Raw genomic sequence first — 22,951 nt, 5'->3', positions numbered from 1 at the left:
TTTCCGCTTTTCCTAGATTCATACCTCTTACATTCCTGGTTCCTATTATTAATGGATGTTTGCAGCTGTTTCTTCTCACTTTGAGTAGTGCCACATCAGCAAATGAAGATCCCGAAAGCTTGATTCCATCCACATCATTAAGGTCAACTCTTCTTTGAGGAGGCAGCTCTTCCCCAGTTGCATTTGGAGAGTCTTCCAACCTGAGGGGCTCGTTTTCCAGCACTGTATCAGACAACGTTCTGCTGTTAGTTATAAGGTTTTCACTGGCTAATTCTTTCCAGAAGTATTAGGGTCCTTCTTCCTTGTCTGTTTTAGTCTGGAAGCTCAGCCGAAACCTGTCTGCCATGGGTGACCTGCTGGTATTTGAATAGTGGTGGCATAGCTTCCAGCATCACAGCAACACACAAGTCCTCACAGTATGACAAACTGATAGATGCACGGGGTTGCTAAGTTATAGCTATTGATATTTACCACGTGAGAAATTAAAACTGAGAAATTTTTCAAGCACAAGAATACACAAGCCACAATTCATTAGCCATCAGAGCATCATGTGGACTCTGGAAAACTCCATTGTACACTGTTGAGAGAATAAAGAGTTAAAAAGGCTCTGACTCATGGTGACCCTGCGTACAAGAGAATGAAATGTTACCTGGTCCTACACCATCTTCATGATCATTGCTATCTTCGAGTGCACTGTTTCAGCCACTATATTTTGAGTGGCTTCCAACCTAAAAGTTCATCTTTCCAGCACTGTATCCAACAATATTCTGTTGCGATCCATACAGTTTTCAATGGCTGATTTTCAGGGGTAGATCACTAGACCTTTCTTCCTAGCCTGTCTTAGTCTGGAAGTTCCACTGAAATCTGTCCACCCTGGATGATCCTGCTGGTATTTGAAATACCACTGGCATAGCTTCCAGCATCACAGCAACACACAAGCCACCACAGCACAGCAACTGAAAAACAGGTGGTGGAGAAAGGCAAACAGCATCTTAGCATTATGACAAAAGATGTTTTGACCTCATAGACCCCCTGGAAGGGTCTCAGGGACTCCCGGGGAACCTGAGCACACTTCGAGAACTGCTGATATAAGCCAAACTATGAGCTTATAAGTCTCCCCAAGAACCACTCAGCTTGGGCTTGTCAGGAGAAGAGGCAGAATGGAGGTGCCCGTGATTTCTCCATCCTTCTTCTACCACAGAAACATACTTAAATAAATTTTTTTTTTTTTACATTTTTAATACTAGGGTTCTGAATTTATGTTCCTTTGCATATAGAATTCCATAGGGAAGAGAAAATTGCTTTTAAATCACCGGTATACTGTGTATTGTGTGGTATAATGTATAATAGAGAGAAGAAAACTTAAGGATTAGAAAAATTATAGCCTTCATTAAAAAAAAAGGTGAATTTTCAGTTGAGAATTGATACCTTAGTTGTAAGAACAGTGAACACAGTAAGTTTCTAAGAAGAACCCAAAAAGTAAGTTTGTCACGTGAATAATATTATAAAATACATTCTAGCAAAAAAATGTATACTATAGTAACATCCTATTGTGACTATTTTATAATATAAAACCAGAAAACCTGTTCCTGTCTAGTTGATTCTGACTCATAGAGACCCTAGAGCACAGACTAGAACTGCCCCCATAAGGTTTCTAAGGAGTGACTGGTGGATTCGAACTGCCAAACTTTTGGCAAGCTGTTGGTTAGCAGCCAAATGCTGCTCCACCAGGGCTCTGTAAGTAAATATAATTATCCAGAAATGATGTATTGAGCACCTACGACATGCCTGGTACTATGCCAGGTACAATATAAATACCCTTTTTAATTAAAAAAAAAAAATCTATAAGTTAGCTTTTGGAGATTTGTAAAGGCAGGAGTTCCCCCATTGTGCTGGAGGAGGAAAGGGTGAGAGAATCTACAGATGCAGTGAAGAGGCTGGGGAGACCCCAGCGCTGTCTCAGGTTTAAGAGAAGGAGCCTTCCAATGGAAGGCTGAAAGCTAGGGTCTGTCCTCGGTTTGTCCACTGACACACTGAATTACAGGGAAATCTCACTGCCGTGCGCCTCAGTTTCCCAAAGTATCTCTAATAATTACCTCTTTCAGTATAAAGACAAGAGAGGTATCGGTATGAGAAAGCCTTAGAATTAAAGGTGCTGAATTAATGAATTAAGTCCAAATATTTTTTATCTTTTTATTGAAGAAGAACTTACTTACAGAATTGTGCAGTTGAGTACAGCAGCACCCAGATCAAGAAGTGGACAATCGCAAACACCCTAACATCCCACCATTGCTCTTTGAGGTCACCAACCATCCCCCTAGGGAAACCACTCACTATGTTGGCTTCTAACAGCATAGGTTACGTTTGTTGTTTTTGTGTCATTGATGTTGTTGTTGTCTGCCGGCTGTCGACTCTTGGTAACCCCCTAAACAATAAAGTCGACAAGCTGCCCAGTCCTGTGCCATCCCCATGATCACTTGGGTATTGGACCATTATGATGCATAGAGTTTTCACTGACTGATTTTTGGAAGTAGACGGCCAGGCCTTTCTTCCTGGTCCATCTTAGTCTGGGTGCTCCACCAAAACCTGTCCAGCATCGCAGCAACATAAAAGCCTCCACTGAGAGACAGGTGCCGACTGTGCTTGAGCTGTGTTGGCTGGGAATCGAACCCGGGTCTCCCACACAGCAGGTGAGAATTCTACCACTGTCTCCTTGCTGTTTTTGTACTTTATATTAATGATTGAATCATGCAGGATGTACTGTTTTGTGTCTGGCTTCTTTTACTCAATATTACACTGTGAGATGCAACCACCTTGCTGAATGTAGATACAGACTGCTCATTCTGGATGCTACGTAACGCTCCGGCGTTTGCATGTATCACAACGTATTTATCCGTTCTACAATTTGGATGACAAAGTATTTAGGCCATTTCATACATAGCCTTTCAGCCTCAGGGAAGAGCAGAAGATTCTCACTGAGAAGGATGAATGTCGCAGATGAAATCCACCATCTCTTTTCTACTTTAAATTTGTCTGATCAAAGAAGTCTTTTGTTGTTTTCCTTTCATATTTGAATTACAGCCAATCTAACTATAAATTAGGTATTGATACTTTTGGCTGAGAGTTCGGGAAGACGAGAAGGGGGTTAATATGTCATCAAAACTGACCTGGCTTTTGATGGTGACGGTTTCTAAAAGGAAGGGTTGTGTCTGATGTTTCTCCTTGGTTCTGTGAGTGTCCTGCACAGAGGATACCCATCAAAGTCCGGGGTGGCTGATGGACAGAGTAGCTGGTGGGTCGGCGAGGAAACACCACCCAAACAGGATACAAAAAAATTACCACTGTAGAAAATAAAATGATGTTTACCTACAAAATAACACAATTTCTTATTCACACATCCCACCTATGACATTAATCTGAGCCTTCGCCTGTGGCTATATGTCATCTTTTCCATCCCTAGTAATTCACAGATATCTGACTTTGAAGTAGAAGAAAAGAACCATAGCTGCCCTAAAAGGAATGAGGAAGTGAGTACTCTCGGTCCACAGGCTGGGCCTGGGAGACGGCCCATGACGCCGCGCCTTCCGGTCTGTGACAGTCTGCATTTCCACCTGTCCCCCTCTGGTTTATAACGTCGTCCACGTGAAGTCAGAGAGGCTCTGGCTCCTTCTCTCACCAGTGGATTAGTCGCAGCCCAGGGTCATGCTGCTTCGCCCCTTCTCCACAGTTCCCTGGAGGTAAAAGAACTCTGGCTCCAGGCCCTCCAAGGGTAAGTACTATAAATTAACGAGAATAGAAAGTAGACTGCCTAGCAGATGGCAGGCCGTCAAGCTCCTGTCAACAGAAAACATCTATACGATGAAACAAGTATGCGACAGGGTCACAAAGGCTGTGAACGCTGAGGGCTTTGCTTCCCTATCAAGTCTGCACTTCTCTGGGGTAGGAACCCTGGAAATGTTGTCTTTGTTTTATGCTCACGCTAAGGAGCATCCTGGAAATAAGCTTTTTCCTTTTTTGGATTAGACGGGAAAAATCCATGCAAAGGACTGACTACAGTGCTTGACGCATGCACAGTGAGCGCTGAAAAAAAAAAAGTTATCGTAATTGCTATTCGGATTATCTCTTGATGGCATGTAATAAATGAATAACACATTTTGCAACAATAAAGGAATCAGGTTTAAATAATTTAGAAATAAGGGTGTTCAGATACTGTTCTTAGTAGCTTAAGACATCTGGTAACCTATAAGTCACTTTAACCGGGACGTTTTCTAATAGTTTGAAGTTGTGTGCTTTGGCAAAGCGGCCCTGAAATGGACCAACTTCTTCTGTGTGTGCAGCCTAACTCTTTTCCCTGGTGATTGTTTACAGGCAGAGCCACAGCCCCAGGAACTCAGTGCATCCCTGGACAGTCAGCCCAGCCCCTGATGAGGGTGACAAGCAACCGCAATGCTGTACGTACACCTGGACATTGATTAATTCACATTTTCTAAAAAGAAGAGTCAAAGATGCTTTACCTAATTTTTTTCTCTCTCTTAGTCGAAAACACTAAATGCTGATAATATGGAGACATTTATCGAGTGCCAGTCAGAGGTAAGAAAGCAATTTTTAAAACCTTTCCATCTGCACTGTGAGAACTTAGTATCTGTACTGAGAAACTCCTTTCTGTTCTAATTCAGTCTCATTTGGATTGTTTAATTATCAGAGTATAAGTTAGCATCCTAAATATAGTAGATTAAACATGTTAATTGGGATCTTATAGGATGACAGTCAAGACTTACTATTAATTCTAGAGGCTAGAAAAAAAATCAATGCATTGTACCGACTCAGTCTTTCATATGAATAAAATGTTACTGGTGTATTCTGTGGGGAAAGACTATAGGTTCCTCCCGCCATTGTTTCCAAGTGAAATAAATCTATTTTCAGGGTGATATCAAGGAACTTCCTCAGTTGGCATCATGTGAGAGTGAAGACAGTATCTGCCAGCTAATTGGTAAGTTTTAAAAACATACCAGTCTTTTATGTAAGTGCTAACAACCAGTATTTTGGTTTGCAAACCGCAGTACTTTACCAGGAATTTTTTTTTTATAAGTGTTCTTTTAAAGACCGCAGAACATTAACTCTTAAATAGCAGGCATACTCCAGCTTGCTAGACTAGTGGAATGCCCTCATCAGGCAGGCATACTCCAAAGTGCTAGAGTAGTGGAGCGCCCGGGTAGGGAAGATGCTATCCGTAGCCAACTCGCCAGTTCTCCAAAGGGTTTTTAGTGGGATAAACAAATCTCTTAAAGTGTGCATACATATGAAAAAGACACAGTGCCTTTCCTGTGTGCACCCTTCTTTAATTTACGAAGAATGAGTCTATGAGACCCTGAAGCAATTGTTGTTCATATCAAAGCTCAGAGAACCCACCCTCCACCCTTAATTTTTTTTTTCATAATGCATTTCATTAAAATGTAACCCTGACCCAGGTCTCCTGAAGTACAAGGATAGGGCACTCCTCTCTCTGTCCTTCTTTCATTTGCCACTATGAAATGTATAGGACATATGACAAGCATTTAGAAAATATAGCTTTTGTAATTAGAAAAAAGAAAGAAGGAAACTTGTGAGATGCCACACCCATTGCCCACAAGCTGGCTTTTGGAAGGACAGAATATCTTGGTAACGTTTTCCTAAAAATTCCCCATGGCCAGGTCTCAGGTTAAGCTTTCTTGTAGCAGTTTGTGCTTGCTGTCGATGTTGTTAGTTGCCGTTGGGTTCATTCCAACTCATAGTGACCCTGGGTGGCGCAAATGGTTAAGTGCTCCACTATTAGCCAAAGGGCTGGCAATTCGAACCCACCCAGAGGCTCCTTGGAAGATAAGCCTGGCGATCTGCTTCCAAAAGGTCACAGCCTTGAAAACCCTATGGAGAAGTTCTACTCTGACATCTGGGGTCGCCATGAGTTAGTGCTTGCCCTGGCCTAAAAGCAGCCCCGTCTGGGAAAGCCACCCCAGATGACTACAGATGGAGGGAATGGTGTAGTGCTCCCTCTAGTGGCTGGTTAGTGCTAGCGTGGCTACAGAGAGCTACGGGCTGCTAAGTGCCTTCAAAGTGATCTTGAGCGAGTCACTTCCTCTCGTGCTGACAGGTTTCATTCTTTTTCACCAATTGAAGGGGGAAATTAAAATCTCGCATCAAAAATATCCACTATAGTTATAAAGGCCAATACGTGAAGCTGGTTGTTTGCAAGCTGCACAGCTAGGTTTGGCTCATTTTCTGCAGCAAACAGCTGAGGAAGAGTAAAAACAGGAAAGGTGGAGGCCTTGAGGAACCTTGGTGTTGGTGTTTAGAGGCTGGTTGCTCTGGTAACAATGTGGTTGTTTTTCAATTTGGTTTTTCTAGAGTAAGTTTCACGCCCTTTGCTTTCTCAGTTTTTCAATTTTTTTTTTTTTTTCTCCTGCACAGCATACTATAGATGACATTATGTGGCTGACAATATCCATTTTCTTACCATTAATAAGGATCATTCCTTATTAATATCGTAATCTCATTTCTGTCTTTGCCTTGTTTCCTTGGCTGTAGAAATCAAGAAGAGAAAGAAGGTGTTGCCCTGGCCTTTTCTCCCGAGAAGGCTTTCCTCTTCATCAGATTTTCCCGGGACTTTGGAGCCAGGATTGAAAGCTTCCCTGTTTGACCAACCCTTGTCCACTATCTGTGGTGAGGATGGTACGCTCCCCAGACCCATTCAGGTAGGTGAGCACTTACTCAGAAACCAACTTCCGTTTTCTGTCGGATGTGAAAACTCTTGAAAATTTTTAGTATCACTCCCATCCTTAGCTTGTTGGGGTTGATCTTTGTTTTTTTCCACTTTCGGAAAGGGTGTGTCCACTTATGAGTGCATGTTAGGAGAATATGTGGCTTTTATGGCCTAAAAATTACTTGTATTTACCACTGAACTCAGAATGAGGGTCCCTCCATAGTGCTCCAACTTTTCTGGCTTCAAGGAGTTAAGAATGCTGAAAATGAACAACAACAACAACAAAAAAATAGCTTCTGAAAAACAAACAGACAGAGAGTAGAGAGTATGTTATTAGAAATTCAATGTTTTCATGGAATGACTTAAAGGAAGGGAGGCCTAAAGAACAAGAATTTTAGAACTGTTCAAGATGAGAGCTTTCACAGTTTTCCTCCTCTTAGAAAAATGGTGGGTTGAGAGACAGTTGATAGCAATCTGATGAAAGGAAAGCTTGGCATGAATAGTTTCTTGTTGGTACTATCTTAATAGAACTGAGAACAGAGCTAACATTTATGGCCAGGGTACTTCATGACAGGTAAAGTTGGGTACTGTTCATGTCCATTATTTTAATTCACTCTCTCCAACCTAAACATAAATGTATTAGTAGCAGCAAAGTGTATGTCTTCACACCAAGGATAACCATTTCCTATCTCTATACCTGTTTCCTATAGGATATCCTTACTATTCTATGCATGAAAGGCCCTTCGACTGAAGGAATATTCCGGAAAGCAGCCAATGAGAAAGCCCGAAAAGAGCTTAAGGAAGAGCTCAACTCAGGAGGCATGGTGGACCTGGAAAGCCGCCCCGTGCACCTTCTGGCTGTGGTTTTTAAGGTGAGTTCACAGCATTCCTGTCAAAATAGCTTGTCAGTGGGCTCAGATACATTTGTTCTTAGAAAATGAGAAATGGACTTCTCTCCCTAAAAGTCCAAGTAAACTCATCTTGGAGTTTAACTTTTTTAGTTAAGCCATTTATGTTTTCATTCATAATAAATTATGTATGCATATATACATGTATACATGTTATTTATAGTAAATTATATATATATAATCTATTTGTTTATAATAAATAACATTTCTATTTCTATGATCTGCGATTCCAACAGAAAGTGATCCCTTAAGTTCCCCCCAAAATTTGATGAGAACAAGTGATTCGATTGTCCTGTGACTAAGTCTGTGTCACTAAACCTGGTGTTCCCTCAGAATTCACCCTCTGGGGACAGTGCCCCCTCTGTGCCTGTCATTAGGAAGTTGCTGACAGACAGGTGATGAGACAGGTTCCCAGGTGAACAGGTGCAGGAATGAAGGGGCACAGGCTGTGATAAGACGATCACTGAGTTCCCGGGGGTGGGACAAACCCAAGGGGAAATGAAGACACCAGCGCTTTATGTCATACAAACAGGCCAAGCAGTACTGCTTCCTCCCACAGGACTTCCTCCGGAGCATCCCACTGAAGCTGCTGTCCAGCGAACTGTTTGAGGAGTGGATGGGTGCCTTGGACAAGCAGAGTGAGGAGGACAGAATCGATGCCCTCAAACAGTAAGTCATCCCAAAGTGATTCCCGGAGGCGTGGCCAGAGCAGCCATCTTCTGGTTCTCTACCTAACTGTTGAAGCATGTCACAATCTATGCCACTTCAAAATTGTGAAATGGAGAATCTGAGTGGAATTGCTCATCCAATCCCAGAATAAAAGCCAGGTGGTACCCAAAAGCTTAAAATAAGTGGTTTTAGCCAAATAGAAGGAAGTCCAACTCCAAAAACCAAAAGTGAACCTCAGAACTCATAAATCCCAAGAGGTTCGGAAGTCTAGAAATATGAGTAGTTCAGGAAGACAAAATCATGGAAATGGGCCAACCAGCAAAGTGTAGGCATTTGGGGGTGTCCTTGACCCACATAGATGGGTATCGTGCAGAGCATCAATTCTCCCGCAGAACACCTCATAAAGCCTAGTAGGTATGTCTGCAGGAGACTGTTGGGGTTTTGGTTTCTTTGTTTGCTTTTGTTTCTCATAAAATTCCATAGCACAATCCATATTCTCAGAATTAACCAAAATGAAAATTATATAAAAACAAATTCCAGTGACAGTAAAAATAATTATATCTGTAAATGGAAAGTGTAACTTCTTAGTGGTTAGAGAATCCTAAATACCCAATTTTAGAATATCAGCACTTTTACCGGCTACTGTGTGTCTTAGTTTCCTACTCTGCTGTAACACAAATACACAAATGTGAGTCTTTAAAGAACAGAAATTTATTGTCTCACAGCTCTGGAAGCCAAAAGTCCAAATCGGGGTCTCATCATGTCAATCCCTCCTTGTCAGTAGTCCCAGACATTCCTTGTTCCTGGGCTTGATGATGCTCAGATAGTCTCTGTCTCCCCTGTGTGTGTCTCTGTGTCTAATCTGCTCTTTCTATAACTCAAAAGTGATTAGATTTAGAACCCACCCTATCCTGGTGAAAACAAACAAAACAAACCCAGTGCCACTGAGTCAATTCCGAGTCATAGCGACCCTATAGGACAGAGTAGAACTGCCCCGTAGAGTTTCCAAGGAGCGCCTGGCGGATTCAAACTGCCGACCCTTTGGTTACCAGCTGTAGCACTTAACCACTACGCCACCAGGGTAGTTAAGAGTTTAGTGGCTAACCAAAAGGTTTGCAGTCCAAATCCACCAGCCACTCTTCGGAAACCCTATGGGGCAATTGTACTCTGTCCTATAGAGTTGCTATGATTCAGAGCTGACTCGATGACACCCAATACCACCAACAACTACTTGGGTTTGATCTAATTAACGTAACAAAGAAAACCGTATTTCCAAACAGAATCACATCCATGTGAATAGGGGTTAGGATTCCAACATATATTTTGGGCCACACAGTTCAATCCATAACCCTATGAAAGCCTATCTGTATATTATGATTGCCCCATAGGGCTAAATATTTTCAACCAAATATTTAGAGAATTGAAGACATTAGAGTATCTATCCCAAAAAGAAATCCTAAGATTGTCACAATAAATTTCTGCCTAAAGACACAGAAGCTCTTTTATAACAGTAACTTCTTATAAGAAGTGAAAATGATCTCTGTATTACAGTCACCAACTTCATTTTTTTTTAAAGTATGGGTTGGAAAGTCACATTTATTATTGTTAGTTAAAATGTTACTGTTCAAATATTGCCTCAGCCAGATTTATGAACATGTCCTTATAAACTGACTTATTCTCCATAAAAGAGTCCCAGAATGGTATAAAAATATGTCATCTTCATTTGGTGGCCACGGTCCAAAAAAAGTAGTTTTGCTGTGTGAGATGACAGAAAGACACCCACCTGGCTGAAAGATCACTCAACAAAATGATTTTAAATTTTAAAGACAAACCATGAGGCTTAATGCAGGTTTTGATTCATAATGTAAGATCTATGTGAATAACAAAGGGCTGTGCTATTGGTGTTGTAATTGCAAAGACCCATCTCTTAGGTCTTCAAAACTTTGTGGTTAACTAGTTCTGTTTTGTGTCAGTTGCCACTGGAACCATCTGAATGAATATTTCACAATGTCACTTGTGAAAAAGTACCTTCCTCATTTTAAAGGAAGTCTGGCTTAGGCAGAAACTTTCAACTGCCTGAACTAGAGCTGCGTGAGACCACTGGCCTCCTCTGAAGCCCGTCTTCCTCCCTTTACTCCAGGGTGGCAGATAAACTCCCTCCGCCAAATCTCATGCTGCTGAAGCACTTGGTCTACGTGCTCTACCTAATCAGCAAGAACTCCGACACCAACAAGATGGACTCGAGCAATCTAGCCATCTGCATCGGACCTAACATGCTGACCCTAGACAATGACCGAAACCTGTCATTCGAAGCCCAGAAAGACTTGAACAATAAGGTTTGTTCTAGCTTATTTACGAGACTCTCTCAACTTAGAATCTTGCCATCAGTTTGCAAAAGCCGAGCAATGAAAGGCTTCTGAATTTCTCCAACTGGATCAGAATCACAGGGAAAATGTAAACGTGCAGAAATGCCTTTGTCAGATTCCTGTGGTCTTACCATGTTGTGGTCGTTAGCTGCCGTGGAGTCCGCCCCCAACTCATGGCCACCCCACGCGCAACAGAATGAAATACTGCCTGGCCCTGCCCCATTCCCGTGATTGGTTGCAGATCAGACCCTTGTGATCCATTGGCTGATTTTCAGAAGTAGGTCCCCAGGCCTTTCTTCCTTGTCTGACTTAGTCTGGAAGCTCTACTGAAACCTACTCAGTATCATAAAAACCATAAAACCCATTGCCGTTGAGTCGATACCGACTCATACTCAGTATCATAGCAACACGAAAGCCTCCACTGACAGATGGGTCATGGCTTTGCATGAGGTGTATTGGCTAGAAATCGAATGCAAGGCTCCCACATGAAAGATGAGAATGCCACCACTGAGCCACCAATGCCCCCTCTTATCATACATACACGCATTTGATGAAATTTATTAAACCTAATCCCATGTCCTCTGTCAACCTCTGAAGAGAATACATAGACTACGGCTTTATCAAATAGATCACTCTATCTTCCGGGATAGAAAAGATTTTTTGTTCTGTGCGTCGCACTGAAACTATTTCTCTAAATGAAAACCGTACTTACTTTAAAATAAACCTTTAAAAATTCTTGGAAAAAAAATGCAAAAACAGCAAATAATAATTAAAATACCTAACTATAATATACATATATTTGCTAGCAAATTTCTGTATGTTTCAAAAACATAAAAGTCTCCCAGTCTCTTTTTGGCCCTTTCTTAATTGCTGACCCCCACTATAGTCCCATCCTTCATCTCCCCCCCACCCCCTCAAAAAGAAATATGTCCTCAGTCTGATGGCCCTTGTTTTCCCTCACAGGTTAAGACGCTGGTGGAATTCCTCATTGATAATTGCCTTGAGGTCTTTGGGGAGAACATGCCCGCACCTTCTAGTGTCACTTCCGATGACTCCCTGGAGCACACGGACAGTTCAGGTACAGAATGTACCATCTACGATTATGATCTTTGTAGAAAGGTCCTGGCAGTTATGTAAAATAGCCCTGGTATGCAAACCAGAAATTGCCTTCACAAATCATGACTCGACTTCACAGGGCAGTCCTTAAATATGAAAAGCTTGCTCAGCTTTTGCTGCAACGCCTCCTTCCTCCTTTAACTTGAAACTGGACCTTCTTTAAATCGTGAATAGCTGCTTTGAAAAAAAAAACAAACTCGTTGCCTTTGAGTTGATTCCTACTCACAGCGACCCTATAGGAGAGAGTAGAGCTGCCCACAGAGTTTCCAAGGCTGTTATCTTTACAAGGAGCAGATTGCCAGGTGTAGTCTCCCTCGGAGCAGCTGGTGGGTTTAAACCACTGACCTTCCGGTTAGCAGCTGAGTGCTTAACCACTGTGCCTCCAGGGCTTCTTGAACAACTGCTAAACTTACTAAATAACCTTTAGCTATAGGGTTAGGGTAAGAAATTTTTGTTCCCACGTAATGAAATATAGGTCTAAAAAAGAGCCATCCAAGGATCAACTGTAAAATTTAAGATCAATAAATTTTTAGTGAAGTGCTCTTTTCCCCCTTTTCTCATTCTCTCTCTGTCTCTCATCTTCCCTTTTCATACTTCTCCATCTCAAAAGAGTAGATTTGGAAATAAACCCATTTTAATGTGGTAAACTTCTTATCATATCAAGCCCAAGGTGATTCCACCAAATTGTCTAGTGCCATTTTATCATTGGTATATGAGTAGGGTCAATTGTACTAAAGTTTATTTCTAAAAGAACCTGAACAAAAAGTTCACCTCTTCCTTAACTTCCCCCAGACATGTCAATCCTGCTGAACGACTCCGCCTACGACAGCACAGACCCTGATGTCGACAGCAACAGTGTCAGTTCTCAGAGCAGGCAGCCCCCGGGGCCCACCAAGATGGCTGTCAGCGTGGACAATAGGGGGCCACAGTACCCATGTGAGTCAGGCCCGAAGCCCATTGTCAGCGCTGTTGCCAGGCTGAAAGGCTCTCTCAGTCAACCAGACAGGAGGTATTCAGAACCCAACATGTCGTCCTCACAAGAGTACCTTGAGAACCGGATAACAAGCCAAAAGCTAACCAAGAGTGAGGATAATTTCACCGTGCCCCAGGCAGGCTGTAGTTTTGAAAGCGAGGACACTGAAGACCCATTTCCAGAGGAGGTTTTCCCTGCAGTAGAAGGCAAACCCAAAAGACCACTGGACTTGAGGGCAAAGAGTATGACTCAGGGCCAGGTGTTCCCACGGGGACTGTTACCTAAGGCCTTCTCCAGTGGCTCCCTGGATGGATCCTCTGACAGCTCCCCCATGGTTTCTCCTTCCAGTCCCAAAAGAAATTTCTTCACCAGACACCCGTCCTTCAGCACAAAGACTGACAAAGGTAAGCTCAACAGAGAAATAAAAAAGCACTCCTTGTCATTCTCCTTTGCCTCTCACAAAAGAGTGCAGACCAAAACCACCAGCTGTGGGTCTGAGAAGTACAGAGACCAAGTGAAGAAGAGTTTTAAGAAAGAAAGCCAGCTTGCTGGCCGCATCATCCAGGAAAGCTGGTCTGAAACCCACAGCCAAACAGCTCTGGACTTCAGCTCAAGAGCCTATACCTTCTCAGTTGATGATGTGTTTCAACAAGTGGATCAGAGACTTCCTGGAAGTCCGCCATCTTACGAAGAGGCTGTTCAGTGCCAGGCATTCAAACTCACTGCCTATGGGAGCCAAACAGTCCGAAGTATGAGGGCAAGAATGCTCAGTCAAGACTCCATACCATTGCCTCTCCTACCTTCTCACCATGGTGGGGACTCAAGAAACACATGCAGTGAAGAGCCACTAAGCGGGCACAGACTCTCTCCCGTGACTGAGGGTTGGAAACAGAGCAGGACTGTGTGTACTTCTGTGGAGACTAAAGAGGAAGTGACTGTGCCAGGGAGATCTGCCCTTCATCAACTGAGAACCATGTCTGAGTCCATACAAAAGAACAAGCAGGACTATCTCATAAGGCGATGTAGTCAGCCAGTCTTTGACGCTGACCGATTCCAGTATGCTAGAGAGTCCTACATTTAGGAAGGTAGACCATCCATCATGACACGGCTTATGGTATTTCTGTAAATATGTGACTGTGTAAAGAACTGCTTGTAGATTCTGTTTTTCAAAAACGTCAAGAATAAGCTCCTTTTAGAAAAGTTGTGTGGAACCCTCCTCAGAGAGGATAACTGTACAACAGCACTCAGCTAGAGTCTGCGTGTATCCGAACTTGTGCAATATGTACCAAGTGTATAAAATGTGTTCTCTGCAAGGTGTCTATGTGGACATAAACATGTATATATATTTGTTTGTGTACTTGAGGTCAACTGCATTGCAGTCCTTGGCCTCTTGGGGCACTTTCTTATTGTTTAGTGTTTTAAAAATAACTTTTTCTTCTCTTTATGTTGCCTCTAATGTCACTGCCAATTTTTACATTTTCCATAAACTCCATTCAGGGAAAAATGTTTAAATCTCTGATAGAAGTGGACTCTAATAAGCAGCTTCCTGAGAACTAACCACCACAGTACAAGAAAGAAACAGACAGCAAGAAATTAGAGTTTTTGTTTGAAGTCTTCAATGGCATGGCAAATGCCGGTGAAAGAAAAGGCCATAATTAAAATTATGAAAAATACTCAGAAAGGTCTTTTAATCTTCAGATTAAATTTGGGTAGATTAATGAAAATGCATTACATTACTGTTCACCCATTTATAGCACTTTGAGTTTCTTCGTAGTTGAATGATAGCCAGTAGTGTGAAGGTAAACATTATATATGCATTGAGGGTCAAGTAGAACTTCAATGTAATTTCACTACAATAAATCGCCTTCTTTATTTGAAAGTGCAAATGTTTGTTGTTCATTGACGTCTTGCCATCCCCTCAGTTAATATAAATGCACGAAGAACGTCATTCGCACGTTCCTTCATTCCACAGCCATTTCTGGAATCTGTGTTCCTTGTTCCAGGTATCTAGTAAGATTGGGGATCTTGAAGTTTGGAAGACAATCCCTGTTCTCCAGAAATTTGCAAAACCACTGGAAAAAAATACCAACTTTGAGCCATTTTTTCAGTAAGCAATCACTCTGGAGGCTAGGAAAATTTAGTATGCAAATACGGGGTAATATAGTAAATAAATACATTGGAATTTTTAGTGAATTCAACTTCTCAATGCTTTCACACATATCTCATTTTTATGATGCCTCAGTTTGTTTGGTTATTAGCAAGCTTAATGGTAAAAGGTAAGTTATTTTATATATTTACATTAGAACTTCAATGTTCAATGACTGAGGTATTTATCCAGTATCTTAGAGACTTCTATCTTCCTTACTTTATCAACTTTTTTCATAAAATTATGTATTTGCTATTGATTTGTTATAGAAATTTTTTGTCCTGGCCAGTTACCAGATGGTGAAGACCTATTCTTTCCAGAGGTCACCCATTAATAATGTTGTACAAAGTTAATAGTGTTGTAAATCAAATTGTTCAATGCAGCACAATCAAGTCTAATAATATCAATAAAAATACCTTATTAAGCACTAAAAATATTAACATTCAAAGGGGCAGACTTTCCCCCATTAGACCGCTTATTTAAGAAGAGCGAACCCTTTCCACAGTTGGATACACATGGTAATACAAGGGTAATTTTTGGCATCTGTCTTGTGCCAGCCCCTATGCTGAGCATTTCGGGGTTGTAAAAAAAAAGAAAGAAATCCTCCACCATGTTTTTAGCCACTTATTACTGAGAATCAGAGAATTCTCATCAGTAGACTACTAAAACTATAGCTGTAAGAATGGCATGGGGGCGGAACCTGCCTGCCTTTAACTTACGAAGAGGAAGGAGAATCAAGGTCAACAGCCCAAGGCTGATTCCGATGAGGCAAAGGTCAGACTTGCCTCCTCTCTCCGCCAACTTTACCAATTCTGACACCAACCGTTCCTCCCACGGCACTCACTACTTCTCTGCTGGGTTCAATAATTCATTGCAACGGCCACGTAGAACTCACAGACAATGCTCACGATTGTGGGGTTTATTAGGGAAGAGGTTACAATCCAGATTGAGGAACACTCCTTCCATCAGGACAGCCTCTTCTCAGCCATGCCTGCAGGCACGCCTCTCTCTAGCCCCTCGGCCTCTGCCCTGCTTGGGCAAGTGTTACAAAGCTTTCCAATAAGTGCTCAAAAGCATCCCACTCCACCAGTAAGCCTCAGTCAAAGGGGCTCAGCTCTAACTCCAAAGGTCGGCAAACCTAGCTCCACCAAGTGCCCAAAGGCGCCCCACTCCACCAACAAGCCTCCTGCCCAGAGGCACTCAGTTGTCTCACTCTCCGGGCTGGGGAGCCCCCTGCACCGTCTCCTGCCCGTCTCCTGCTGCCATTTCTCCAGCACGGCTTCTCACCATCTTCAGTGTTAACAGCTCTCTCGTTCTCTCTCTGTCTCCTGGTTCCAGGAGGGTCTCATCGCAGGGATCCCAGGACCAAAGGGCTTGCTCTACTTCTCGTTCTCTTTCCTTCATGGTGGTGAGATCCTCTGTTGCTCTGGAATTGGCTCTCCTTTAAGCTTAAAAAAAAATAAGCTTAGAGGGTGGCAAAACTGACCAACCCCCTTGGTGGGCCACAATTACTCTATCTTCACAGTCCTACCCAATCGCTTGGATGGTGAGAAAGACCACACAAAAGCTATTCACTGTACTGTAATAGCTAAACTAAAAACCAGACCAAACCCTTTGGCTTTGAGTCAACTCCGACTCACGGCGACCCCATATGTTTACAGAGTAGAACTGAGTTCCAAGGGTTTTTAATGCTAATTTTTTGGAAGTAGATTACCAGGTCTTTCTTCCAAGGCACCTCTGGATGGTCTCGAACCATCAACCATTCAGTTAGCAGCCAAGCACCTGACCATTTGTGCCACCCAGAAATTCCAGACTACAGCCAGGAAGCCACAAGTCTATTCCCACTTCACTACTAACCTGATCTCCATGTGACCCTGATCAAGTCAGGAAACCTAACTCCAATTTCCTTATTTTTGAAGAGTAGGGAAGAGACTGAACATCCTCTACCTGTCACTTGTGAGGAACAGTTTGCTGACCAACATTTATGAGCTTCTTGACATCAAGCAAATGTCATTATTGTTACTGTTTCTGAAGTGGAAAAAGGCATGGTGAACATTTCAAATATGGCTCAGTGTTATAGTCCTACTTGTATCCACACAGGCCTTCAAAAAAATAGGATTCCTCAACCCAGTTCCCACATTTCACAAAACAGGGCTTAATGATTCCTAAATTATGCCAACAACGTTTAATACTTCACCATAGCCTGAGGACGAAGACTACAGTGAGGTTTGCATGGTATTAGAGTGAGACTTTAGTTAACGACCAGGCACACCAGAGCCCCGTTCTCTGAGAGTTTCCTGAGGGGCTGCGTGATGACAATCACAAATGTGCCTCCCACCTGAGTGCAAGGTGTATGGTAAAACCAGGCGGGAAGCCAAGGTCTAAGTAGGGACTTGAGCCTAAACCCAGGCCTCATTCCAGCCTCAGAGCCAGTGAGCTCTGCCCCCCACCTAGCATCCTATATTACTAGGCCTTGGTCAAACCTTAAGGGTCCTGGACCTCTCACCAACCCAGAGACAGGGAACAAGAATCTGAAGACAGGGCTACAACCTCACACAAGTCAATGAGCCCATCAGTGAACATTCAGCCACCCCTGCCCTGGAACCTGACTGAGCAGATGAGAATTTCTTCCTCTTGAAAGGTGGGAAATTTTCTCTCCTCCTTTTCAATTGCATCATATGAATGTGAAAGCTTGACAGTGAATAAGGAAGACCGAAGAATTGACGCCAAATCGTGGTGCTGGTGAAGAATATTGAATATACCATGAACTGCCAAAAGAACGAACAAATCTGTCTTGGAAGAAGTATAACCAGAATGCTCCTTAGAAGCAAGGATGGTGGGACTGCGTCTTACATACTTTGGACATGTTGTCAGGAGGGATCAGTCCCTGGAGAAGGACATCATGCCTGGCAAAGTACAGGGTCAGCGGAGAACAGGAAGACCCTCAATGAGGTGGATTGACACAGTGGCTGCAACAACGGGCTCAAGCATAACGATTCTAAGGATAGTGCAGAACCAGGCAGTGTTTCGTTCTGCGGTATGTAGGGTCGCTATGAGTTGGAACCAACTCGACAGCGCCTAACAACAAAAATAAAGAAGGGGAAGAAGGTATTGACATATCCCATTGCCAACTTGTCACATAGTCTACTGTGATTATCTGCCATGACACACTGCCCCACCCCAAACACTTGTTGTTAGCTTCTGTTGAGTTGATTCTAACTTCTGGCGACTCCATGTGTGCACAGAGTAGAAAACCCTGCTCCACAGGGTTTTCAAGGCTGAGACCTTTTGGAAGCAGCTTGCCAGGATTTTCTTCCAAAGCACCTCTTGGTGGGTTTGAACTGCCAGCCTTTCAGTTAGTAGTCCAATGCTTAAACATCTGCACCACCCAGGGACTCTCTATCCCAAACACAACTAGGGCCAAAAGAAATGAAAACTTGGTCTAGAAGTTTTGACTTGAGTTAACCGAGGTTGGATGCTTTTTCTAGAACTGAACAAAACTGCAATCTCCAGAGAGCTTAAACACAACGAATACAATGGCTTTGTTAGCTGGGGCCCCTAAGCAGTTGAAGTGGCAGCTCTGGTTTCCAGCACTAAAAAAACAAGTAATAGCTTATGGCCACAGTGCTTCCCATGAGCCCTAGATGAGAATTTCCAAAGAGCGGTAAACACTAACTGTTGATCCCAGTGCACTTGTGAAAGAATGAATTTATAGGTGGATTTTCCGGCTGCAACCTCGCACAAAGGATCACCAGGTACATGCCGTCCTCTTGAAGGGTTGAGAACATGGAGACTCACATCATGAGGGACCTCATAGTTTGAGTTTGTCATTTTTTGTTTTAATTGAGTTATGTAAGATCTCAACTCTTCATCTGCAAGGAGAGAATGCTGAGTCAGAAGTATAAACATTTTTCTAGAGAAGGAAGTGAATCACCTTTTAGCAATATTTCCAATGTGGGCTGAGACCTTGCTTTCTGTCTGAGGCTCAGAGCTCCGCAGGTGTCTCGAGTACAAATTAAACCTAAGTGAGGAAACACCAATGGGATGAAGAGCTACAAAGAGTGGACGCTGTAAGAAAGCAAGCATGCAAAATACAGAAATCATGCCAGAAAAAGGAAACACAGAACCATAACATGTCTGTAGGGAGGGAAATCCAGCGTGTTGACACGGAAAGCGTGCATGCCTTAAATTCATAGGAGCTGAGCTCATGCCTTAAATGTGTCACCACAGACAAGGTACTAGCCCCGTGAGCACCAGTTTGTCTGTCTATAAAGTGAGAGTGATGGTGACAGTGTGTCAATTGCAGAATGTATGTATCTGAAAACCCAAATGGCAGAGGCTTCAACAAGAAAGGGGGTTGAGCTAGTAAAAGAAGAACAGGTAGCAAGTCAGGGTGAGGGGAGAGGTTCCACGACACCCTGGGGTCCCATGCTCCTTCCCTGTCGTGGGTGAGCCACCTGTGCGTTCACAGTGGATCCTGCACTGAGAAGGGCCCATATTGGGTTCAATGTTCTACTGCTGCCGCCTTAAATTCTTAGCACTTTTTGAATGACAATTTTTGAATAACATTTTCACTTTGCACTTGGCCCTGCAAATGATGTTCACACTTTCTAGTTTTCTACTGTATCATCCTTTCTTGGAGTGGAGCCCTGGGTGGTGCAAATGGTTAACACGCTCAGCTACTAACTGAAAGGTTGGAGGTTCAAGTCCACCCAGAGGTGCCTTGGAAAAAGGCCTGATGATCTACTTCTGAAAAGTCAGCCACTGAAAACCCTACGGAGCACAGCTCTGCTCTGACACATATGGGGTCGCCGTGAGTGGCGCTGACTTGATGACAACTGGTTTCTTCGACCATGATCCTCTTCCTCTACCCCAGGTAGAACGTCTAAGGATCTTTCTTTCAATAACATCTACCCTACATCCCAGTGGCCAGGACTTAGTCACAGGGCCACCCTTATCTCAGAGGCACCTAATACAATACAGCACTTTCATAGGCACCTGACCTCTCCCAAAGGAGCCCTAGTGGTGCAGTGGTTAAGCACTCAGCTACTAACTAAAAGATCAGCAGTTCGAACCCACCAGCCACTCTGAGGGAGAAAAATTAACAGTTTGCTTCCGTAAAGATTACAGCCTTGGAAACCCTATGAGACAGTTCTACCATGTCCTATGGGTTCACAATGTGTCAGAATCGACTCAACAGCAATGGATTCGGTTTTGTTTTGTTTTTTTTGGTTTGGCCTCCCCCAACAAAATTAGTTAATAGGAAAGAAGGGCACAATGGATATTGAATAAGTAACTATTAGTCCTTTACACAAAAATGCAATAAAGATTGTGGATACAGTAAAATGTATACAAATTTAGGTGCTATAATAATACAAATGCAGGATAAAACATAGACTACTATACCCTGGGTGGTACAAATAGCTACCCTGGCTCGGTTGCTAACTGAAAGGTTGGAGGTTCAAGTCTACAGAGAGGTGCCTCAGAAGAAGGCCCTGGTGATCTAATTTCAAAAAATCAGCCATTGAAGACCCTGTGGAGCACAGCTCTGCTCTGGCAAACGTGGGTCAGCACGAGTCAGAGTCACCTCAAGGCGAGCTGTTTGTTACCTATCCAGTATCACGAGACAACTGAAAATGTGCAAAATGATTAGGGATAATATAAAGATAAAGCAGATAGAAACTTCAGAATATTTCAATTATTCATATGCACATTTCGAGAATATTGTAATTATGCAAGAGTAATTTTTAAGTAAAATAACCTAATAACAAATACTAAGTAACCTCCCACAAGATGAAAGATACTACACTATAAGGAATTTACACTCTAGTAGAGAAATAAGACACTCTTGAAGGAAAAAAAGAATTCCAAATGAGCGATAAAACATAAAATGCTGTAGTAGAAAGGAATGAGTAGGTCAATTAATTCTAGAATGTACCTCAAATTTCAAGGAACTTCATGCATGAAATTCCAAGGTCAGTAATGAAAGATTTCAGCCAAGTGTGAAACATCTGAAGCAATCCTAAGAGATTTCAGCTAGGTGCAGGAGCCCTGGTGGCTCAGTGGTTAAGAGCCTGGCTTCGACTCCACCAGCCTCTCTTGGAAACCCTATGCGGCCATTCTACTCTGTCCTATAGGGTCACCATGAGCCGGAGTCAACTGGATGGCAACAGGTTTGGTTTGGTTTGGTTATTCATTTATGTTATTTGACCATAGTAAGACTCCCTTTTCTCCATCTTTGCTGAAAAGAGCATTTCCTATCCATAACTGGCTTTGGAAAAAGACAAGGTACTAAATAAGATACCTGCTAAGACGTGAAATGTTCATCTTTCTAAAACAGCACTTAAATCTTGTTGCTTTCCTAACCAAGGATCTTCAATGTCTTCTTAATGCTATCTTTATCAAGTCTAAAATTCTCTGACTACTGCCTATCTTACTCTAGCCCTCCTTAACCTAGCCTCGTCCTACCTAAACTTACTTCTTTTCTTAACTCTTCAGTGGCTTTCTATCATAAATAATAAAAAACAACAGTTACTATTAGAAATTTATACAGACACAACCTTTCAGAACCTATAGGATATAGCTAAAGCAGTGTTCAGATGAAAATCCGTGGCCTTACATAATTATATTAATAAATAAAAATGAATTCTGCATACCACTCATGAAGTTAGAAAAGGAATAATAAAAATACGGTTGAAATTAATCCTGTAAGAAAAAATAAATAAATAAATAAAATCAAAGCTAGCTCTCTGAAAAATAAAGCAAACATCTGTCTAATCCAAGCAAGGAAAACAAAAAAAATACATACAATGTGAGAAATGAAAATGGGAAAATGGCTACAGAAACAGAATATTAAAAGAATCAAACCAAATAAATTTGAAAATCTGAGTGAAATGAACATTTTTCTAGGAAAACCTAATGTTTCTACTTTATTGCAGGAGAAGCAGAAGGTCTAAACAGATGTATTTCATATAAGAAACAGAGAAAGTTGTCAGACTTTCCTCCCTCCCTAAATTACCAAGTCTAGGTGGTTTCACAGGAATTTCTCCAAAACCTAAAGAACAGATAATTCAAACGCTACTTAAACTATCTAAACCACAGAAAAAGAAGGAAATGTTGAAATTATTTTTATAAAGCAAATATAACACTGTTACCAAAACCTGGCAACAATTTCATAAAAAAAGGAAAATTAAAGATCGGTCTTATGCATGTCGATGCACAAATCATGAGTAAAACATTAACATATGGAAGCCATGAAGACCAAGTGGAGTTTATTTCAAGGATACAAGTATAATTCATTGTAGGAAACCTACTAATATAATCCATCTATTAATAAATAAGTTACAGGAAAGGTAATATAATCAGCTCCATAGATATTGAAATAGCATCTGTCAAAATTTAATCTCCATGATTGAATTTAGACAAACGTTTTGAATTCAGACATATTTTTTAAAAGATTGTATTCATTGATCTCTCTTTTATTGAATTTAGGCAAATTCAATAAAAGAGAGATCAATGAATATGACCTTTTATTTAGACATTTTTTTTTTTAAGGTCATATTTGTTGCTTTCTGTTTTATTGAATTTGCCTAAATTCAGGCCAAAAGGAAGTATCAGGCTTAATGGAAACACTAGAAACACTATTTTCATTATTATCTACCACTATTTTGGAGTAAACACTATCTAAAGCAACCAAATAAGAGAAAGAAACCAGAGAATAAAAACGTTAAAGGAGGCAGTAAGGTTATTACTATTTGCAGATTATATGATTGGATACCTGGAAGATCTAAAGAATCAACCAAATAAATAAATGAACTACTAGAAAAATAAGGAAATGTATTAAAATACCAAGTTATAATATTAATATACAGAAATAAAAAAGCGTACGTGTATACTACCAGTAGTTAGAAAATACAATAAAAGAAAATGTCTCGTGTATATTAGCAGCAAATAAACTATCTAGGAATAAACGTAACAAAATGGATTTGACAAAAACTTTTCAATGTTCCTGCAGAGCAGAGTTGGACAAATAGACTT

General features: G+C 41.7%; 1 protein-coding gene across 2 annotated transcripts; it reads left to right on the top strand.

Moving 5' to 3' along the window:
• Positions 1-3,615: 3,615 nt before the first annotated feature.
• TAGAP (T cell activation RhoGTPase activating protein) lies at positions 3,616-14,647 on the top strand. 2 transcript variants are annotated; one of them, XM_064292876.1, is made up of 10 exons: positions 3,616-3,769; positions 4,369-4,451; positions 4,537-4,590; positions 4,924-4,990; positions 6,562-6,728; positions 7,447-7,608; positions 8,177-8,313; positions 10,454-10,649; positions 11,643-11,757; positions 12,588-14,647. In XM_064292876.1, exons 2-10 carry the CDS (start codon positions 4,425-4,427, stop codon positions 13,847-13,849), a joined length of 2,187 nt encoding a protein of 728 aa, XP_064148946.1. In that variant the 5' UTR covers positions 3,616-3,769; positions 4,369-4,424; the 3' UTR covers positions 13,850-14,647. The 2 variants fall into 2 exon arrangements, with proteins under 2 accessions (XP_064148946.1, XP_003419250.1); XM_003419202.3 differs by having other exon boundaries at positions 3,617-3,769; positions 8,204-8,313.
• The last annotated feature ends 8,304 nt before the right edge of the window (positions 14,648-22,951 follow it).

This window comes from Loxodonta africana, chromosome 1, assembly GCF_030014295.1.
Source record: "Loxodonta africana isolate mLoxAfr1 chromosome 1, mLoxAfr1.hap2, whole genome shotgun sequence".
In the NCBI taxonomy this organism is placed as follows: domain Eukaryota; kingdom Metazoa; phylum Chordata; class Mammalia; order Proboscidea; family Elephantidae; genus Loxodonta; species Loxodonta africana.
This window is presented reverse-complemented; position numbering and strand designations above follow the sequence as displayed.